The sequence below is a fragment of the Branchiostoma lanceolatum genome, chromosome 10 (genome assembly GCF_035083965.1).
Source record: "Branchiostoma lanceolatum isolate klBraLanc5 chromosome 10, klBraLanc5.hap2, whole genome shotgun sequence".
NCBI classification, from domain to species: domain Eukaryota; kingdom Metazoa; phylum Chordata; class Leptocardii; order Amphioxiformes; family Branchiostomatidae; genus Branchiostoma; species Branchiostoma lanceolatum.
In genome coordinates this window covers 18,081,121-18,088,464 of record NC_089731.1, presented here as the reverse complement: position 1 = coordinate 18,088,464, position 7,344 = coordinate 18,081,121, and the positions used below count along the sequence as shown (strand labels likewise).

Genomic DNA, 7,344 nt, shown 5'->3' with positions numbered 1-7,344 from the left:
GAATCGCTAGGTATAATTTGGAATGTTAACCACCCAAACTTACTAACCATCGTCTGTAAAAAAAACATATCTAAGTTCTTCGCAAATGAGATCATGTTTCTACTAAAAAAAGCACTGGCTGCGAACACAAACACCTCTTTGTATTTGCCTTTACAACATGGGGTAACTTAACACAACACCTCCCATTGTACGACCGTGAAACATGAACTACCCTGTATTCACTATAATGTTTTGGCGTACTGTGTGGAGAATGGGACTTTCCGACGTTCCTATTTTTGCTAGAACATCGTTCTGATTGCTTGTGAAGAAACACTATTTTGGACGTGAAGAACTCAAGTTCTCTATCCCTCTGCGGTATAACTCAGTACAAATTCGTCCATTGTGTGGTGGTGTTGGATAAACTACGTTAAGTGGGTCTGTGGCTGTCACCTTTCCTTCCAACATGAGGGAGGGGGGCAGCTAGACTTGAACTGTGAGAAACACAAGTCTAGCAAGTTTTGTCAGCTCCAATCGAGAAACTGCACTGTTATACAAAAAGTCTCAAGAACTAGGAGTTGTTGTACACCTCGACGCGCTAGTTTCAAGGCTGAGTGATCAAAATGGCTGAAGCACAAGAGAGCAGTCACACAGGTAATGCTGTGGATAGGCTAACGTAGCCCTTTAATGATTGCGTTACGTTTAAACTTGTAGCTGTATAATCATTCCAAGAAATTGTTCCTCTGCTTTCTTAATGATAATCAAGCAATCATAAATATTCTACTGGTATCTGACAGTCTTGTGTGACCGCAAGAGATTGATAACTATTGCTTAAAGGATTTTAATATTAGAAATAAATGAATAAATAGATTGTATACGTCTTCTTTAAATGGGGGGGGGGGGGGGGCGTTGCCGTATTTCTCACAGATTATGAATAATGTAAGTTTATTCGCAAGGTAGCGCCCGTAACCTAATTGCAAGTACGTAAATATGTGCTACAAACGTAGGAAACATACATATGAGAAATACAGTGATTGCCATTTCTGTAAAAAGAGATTTGTTGAAAAGCTACTGTTGACTATATCTAGGCGAGATAGGTTCGAGTGGCTTGGGTTTGGAAGCAAAATTGTTTCATGGTGCTTTGCAGGGGTTCGAAAGTACTTCTTCTTCACCAAGGAAAACGTCAGCTCAGACTGGAAGGACCTGGCCTTCCATCTTGGCTTTAGGCAGGCAGACATCGACAACATCGATGGGAGAAACCGAGATGACAATCCTCGCTGTATGGACCTGTTGGAGGAATGGGTCAAGCGTCGCGGAGAGAGAGCCACCATAGAGGTCCTGGTGGAGGCTCTGTCTGAGGCAAACTTACAGAGCACTGTGGACGGGCTAAAGAACAAGTATCCTGGTAAAAATATTTCAAGAATTGTGTATAGTAAATTTAATCATGCAAATGAACATGAAATGTACGTATATGCTAATGTAATCTGTAGTTAAGAGATGAAAATTTGTTCTTATCATTATGTACATCTTCGAAAAGAGATGCACAGAAACAACATTGAAGGCAAGATAGTTGACTACTCAGTATCGACATGAGCCATTATGGGCATTCATTTTAACCTACGGCTGTCCTGATTGCCGTCATATCTGTTTGTAACTTCACTGGTGTATTCGCATTGTCAACCTCTTCAGAGTTGAATGCGCCACAACCCACAAGCAGTCAGCAGAAAACGACGGAGGAAAGAGACAGGTTGTCAGCAAAGAAGGAGGCTCATTGTGAGGAGGAAATTTCAATAGAAGGTGAGAACCTATTTAGGGTATCTTCTGACGCTATGCCAACATGTGTTTTCCCTGGAGCTGATTAAACTCTAACAAATTGCAGAGGACTACATGAAAATGATCTATGTCAAATATATTGCAATCATAGCAAAAACACACCATAGAGCTTTGTTTATCTGTAAGTTTGAACAATGTTTGCAACTCGCATGCATGAATTTCATCTTTCTATTCCAGATACGTTCCAGAAGTCCATACGAAATTACTACGAGGTGAAGTTAACAAAATTCAAGCCTCTGATCTGGAATGACAACTTCACTCTTACCCTCAGTGATCTTTTCACGGAATTAGAGCTGATAACAACACGTGACAAAGGTTCCGGGTTAGCAGCAGAAATAAAGAGGCTAGACGACCTGTTCAACACGACTGTCACACATGCAGAACAGGCTAAAGCAACAAGGTGCATTCTAATCGAAGCCAAACCTGGAGGAGGGAAGACAACGTTTATGTCCAAAGAAGCCCTAGATGCTGTAACACTGAAATCAGAGTTGGGGAGAAGGTACGACATCGTCCTGTTGACCCGACTCCGGGAGGTGAGAGAGGGGGAGACAATAGAAGAGATGGTGTGGGACCAGTGTGTTCCCGAAACAACTCAGGGTGTTGATGTACCGGCCATCAAAGCAATCCTACAGAGAAACGAGTTTCGGGTGCTCTTTCTCCTGGACGGGTATGATGAGCTGCGGCCTGAGGCCAGGGCAGACACGCAGGCCATTCCCAAACTACTGTCTGGAAAACTCTACCCCAAAAGCACAATCGTGATCACCTCCCGACCCTCAGCAGGAGTGCAGCAGTACGCCCAGCCTGACTGCCACGCACGCATCATTGGCTTCTCATTTGAGCTTGTGGAGAAATACGTTAGACAATACTTCACATCTGTTGGGAAGCAAGACCTAGCAGAGAAACTTACAGATGTTGTTCTTCTCGAAGATAATGATCTTCTAAGAGATTTAGTCAAAACCCCAATTTTCCTCCTGCTGGTCTGTCTTCTGTGGGAGGAAAACGAAGAAATGGTTTCTACGGGAACGATGACAGGACTGTACGGCAACCTGATGACTTGTCTGGTCAAAAAGCACTGTAAGCGGGAAGGATTGGACATTCCAGACGGAATACCGTCAGACTTGGATGCTGTATTACTGCAGCTCGGCAAGCTTGCACTAGAGGCGCTGTTGAGAAAGGAAACCCAATTGGACCTTGCAGAAGTAGAGAGGCAGAATGTGAACTGGAAGTTGCTGTTGAAGATCGGTGTGGTCTTCTCGGAGACCTCTGCCTCAAAACTGCACCCTCGGAAGCAGTTGACATTTGCACACAAGACGATGCAAGAGTTCCTGGCCGGACGATATGTCGGTTCTGTTGTGGGGAGTCAAGACATTGAAGAGCTGCTGCAGCTAACGTCCTTAAACGAGGTGTTTGAGAACAGCAACCTGCTTCTTTTCTCGTGTGGTTGCAATTCGCGGGCTGCACAGGCTGTGGTCGTACTGGCACATCTCATGTATAACGAATTCACTAATTCAAATAAGCAGACGACAAAATCTGATCAGCCAGAGGAAACAGAATCTGAAATGTACAAAAGGTATGTTTTGCTCTGCCTCAGCATTCTGAACGAAAGAACAGGACCAGAGGTATTACAGACAGTCAGCGAAGCCCTGCCTTGCATAACTTTGCAAAACTACTCAATGGACAGGAAACAACATGCTGCTCTAAAGTATTTCCTGCAAAACCTCCAGCCGTCTAGTTCTCCGTGCGAAATGGGACTAAAAGTAGATGGATTCTCTCTTGATTATCGTGTAGTTCAGTACATGGAGCAGACTTTTACCTGCTCCACCCCGGGTCTAAAATTAGACCTGGTGCTAAGCGAATCGTATTTGCACTCACCTGAGGAGACATCCAGACTGGTTTCAGTTTTAAAGAACGTTCCTGGACTGAGGGCGCTGGTTCTTACATCGGCAAATCTAACACCAGAAAAACTCCAGGTACTTGTGCGCGGGTTGAAGCACATGTCTCTACTAGAAGACCTGAGTCTCGTATCAAACCCTGAACTTGGTGATGCTGGGATGGAAGTCCTGCAGGTTGGGCTGGACTGTGTTCCACATCTGACTGTGCTTTTTATCTATGGTTGCAACATAACAGACGTCAGTATGGCATCTCTGGCTCCTTACCTGGGAAAACTATCAAGATTGAGAGAATTGGACCTAGGTAACAATAAGATTGGTAATACCGGACTAGTACCCTTTATCACCGTCTTTTCCACCTTCGTAGCCATGCAAGAGTTGGGACTCAGTCGGAACGGTATCAGCCCCGCTGGTATGCGAACACTAGCCCCGGCACTACGTCACTTAACTGGACTGACCAAACTGGACATTAGCAGTAATGAGATAGGGGACTCCGGGGTTGAGTGCCTGGCCGACATCCTTCCCTGCCTTACGGCCATGAAGGTGTTGGAGCTCGAGAGGACAGGTATCGGTGACAAGGGAATATCAGCCTTGGTCAAGCCGCTGCCTAGTTTGGTGGCATTACAGGAGCTGGACGTAAGGGACAATATCATAGGGGAGTCGAGCGTTGTTTCACTGGTCCGGACATTATGCCAGCCCAGCGGTTTGGACATGGAACAAAACCAAACTGATGACAAGAGTCTGGCCACAGACCAAGGTAACACCACACCACATGAGCCGGACAGCGAGGAGATTAGTGAGGCAACAGGAGAAGGACAGGAGCCGGACTTACAGCTCTCCACGGCACTGCCGAAGCTGGCCAAGCTGAATATGTCTAACAAATACCAGCTAGAGAACGCACCTGTCCACCTGTCTGACACCGCTGCCATTGCTGTGGCCGAGGCTGTACCCAGACTCCCTGCCTTAGAGTGTCTGGGTCTGGGTGAGTTCTCAATGGAGGCTGCGGGGTTCCAGGCTTTGGTGCAGGCTGCTGAGGAACACCCGAAACTGCGGGAGTTGACGTATGTACATATTGAATACAAGAATAATAAAGTGTAAATATTCAGACAGCACTACGAATTAGCATCTAATACATGCTAGTTTTCGTTTATCTTCTATTGTCTTCAAATATCAACCAGGACGATGAACGACACAAAAGTTCAGTTAGGTTTTATGTACCAATTCTCCAGTAGACGCTATGACTAATTGACAGACTTTGAAATACATTTTCTTCTATCTTCAGGTATACTAAGGAACTAGTTCCCGAGGGAGTGGAAACCAGCTCCAGGTGTTTGAAGAAGTCTTGGCCATGGGCACGTCGAAGGTCATGAACCCCAACAGATTCACACAAAGATAGGATAATTAAAGATATCTTTATTTCATAGTCCCTTCACTTATTGGATATTAGTCCTAACCCTAATCGGTGTGATTTAGACTGATTATTTAAGCTGATGCCATCATGAATTGAAAATTAAATGTTACAGAAATACCTACATAGTTATCATATGAATCTAAGAGATTATGCCATCTACATTTAATACAACTCACTTCTTTATTGAGTATATATAATGGAGGAGGCAAGTTTCAAAGAGCATTTATTTACATGTCGGTGACATTTGGGGGACATTCTATAAATATTTTGTAAGAGACAGTTTGCTGCTTTTCAATAGACATGACTCTAGTAGATTAGATTGTCTCAGACTTCCGATGTTCTTTTTTATCTACAGGACAAAGCTCAGAGCCATCTCTGCTGCCGACCACTGTCCCATCACGACGGCTTAATTCTAAAACCCTTATTTCAATATCTAAGGACTAAGGATAAATGCCTTAGACTTTTAGAGCAGAAATTGTAGGTGAAAAAAAGGTGTTTGTATATTTGTATCCATTTAAAGCTGTCAAGGTTGTAATTGTTTTAATCAATGTGACAAAAATGTCTAATATGTTCAAGCAATATGTTATTATCGATCTGTCTTTGAATATATATTTTAAAGTCGTAGCAAAATTTGGAACCTTTTTATTTTGATGACAAGAAAATATGATTTACTCATGGGATTCAGTTCTACCTGGTAATCATAGCTTTTTAAAGTAAATTATATTTTTAGTCCCAACTAACAGAATTAGCTGTTTCGGGGCTGTGCGTCTTTGTTGTCTGATGTGACTATACATAAGATTAAGAATGACGTTGGCTGTAGAAATTTAAACACACATATATGACGTTATCTATTAGGCTACATTCTTGAGATGACAGAAAAGAACAAAAGTTCGGAGACCTCAAATCTTCATGAAATATTATACTCTGCAAATTAGCCCAACATTTGCATAATCTATGTTCAACTATGTTCACTGTCACATAACTTCCAAATTCCACAAGTATGAAATTCCAGTTTTCTACCAAATGGAAGTACAGTATTTTCTCATTAATTTTGCAAATTATGGCTTCATTTGCATAACCTTTGTCTATCAATTTCCCTTTATTTCACAGTTACATAGTTTTTGAAGTGTTGTACCATTGAACAGAGCGGGTTAATAAAATCGACCTTGACCTTTGTTCTCCCAACACCTACCCACATACTGAATATCTTTACAATCCATCTAGACGTTCTTGAGGTATGCTGCATAGAAGCATCCGGACACACACACAAATTAAACAAGAGTCTTAGGACCCAAAATCTCCATGAAACTTTTTTTTTGTATTAAACCAGTTCCCCCCATTCTATATCGCTCAATGGTATGACCCCCGGCCACCTGCAGCTGTCGGGGGCTCAGGTTCCACAGTGACCTACTTTCGCTATCAACACTAACAGCTGTTAGAAGTGCCACAATGGCCAACACTGCAAATATAAATTTTCCCATTACTAAGGCAAATTAAGTCCAATTTGCATAATTTGCACTTCATTGTATACATCCCTCTCTAAGCTACCTGCCAAGTAAATAACATGAAAATCTGTCGCTCCTTTCTTCAGTTATTCTCCTTTGAAGATTTTGACAAATACGCCATTACAGTTCCAGTGACACATACCAGAGGGCCCAAAATCGACCTTGACCTTTCTCCTCCCCACACCTACCCACATAACAAATATCATTACAATTCATCAACACATTCTATAGTTATGCTGATTTTACGCATCCGGTGACACATACATACACACACGGTGACACATTCATACACACACGCGCACACACACGCAAACACACTAACTTTGCGTGATTTGCACTTCAGTGTGTACATCTCTGTCCAACCTACCTGCGTACCAAATAACATGAAAATCTGTTGTTCCTTTCTTCAGTTATTCCCATTTTTATTAACATTTTTACAAATAGGCCATTGCAGTTCCAGGGACACAAACCAGGGGGCCCAAAATCGACCTTGACCATTCTCCTCCCAGCGCATACCCACATACCAAATATCATTACAATCCATCTACACGTTCTACAGTTATGCTGACTTTAAGCATCTGACGACACACATGCAAACGATTTACCTCCTAACTTATGCAAATTCGGTCTCATTTGCATAGTTTGCACTTAAGTGTGTACAACTTGGTCTAACCTACCTGTGTACCAAAGAACATGACGATCTGTCGATCCACACTTCAGTTCTTCTACA

The 7,344-nt window shown here is 42.7% G+C and overlaps 1 protein-coding gene across 1 annotated transcript; it reads left to right on the top strand.

Annotated features, from left to right (window-relative positions):
* Positions 1-290: 290 nt before the first annotated feature.
* On the top strand, positions 291-6,382 carry LOC136443735 (NLR family CARD domain-containing protein 4-like). The gene is made up of 6 exons (XM_066441087.1): positions 291-630; positions 1,124-1,381; positions 1,666-1,773; positions 1,987-4,759; positions 4,981-5,061; positions 5,465-6,382. Exons 1-6 carry the CDS (start codon positions 600-602, stop codon positions 5,517-5,519), a joined length of 3,306 nt encoding a protein of 1,101 aa, XP_066297184.1. The 5' UTR covers positions 291-599; the 3' UTR covers positions 5,520-6,382.
* The last annotated feature ends 962 nt before the right edge of the window (positions 6,383-7,344 follow it).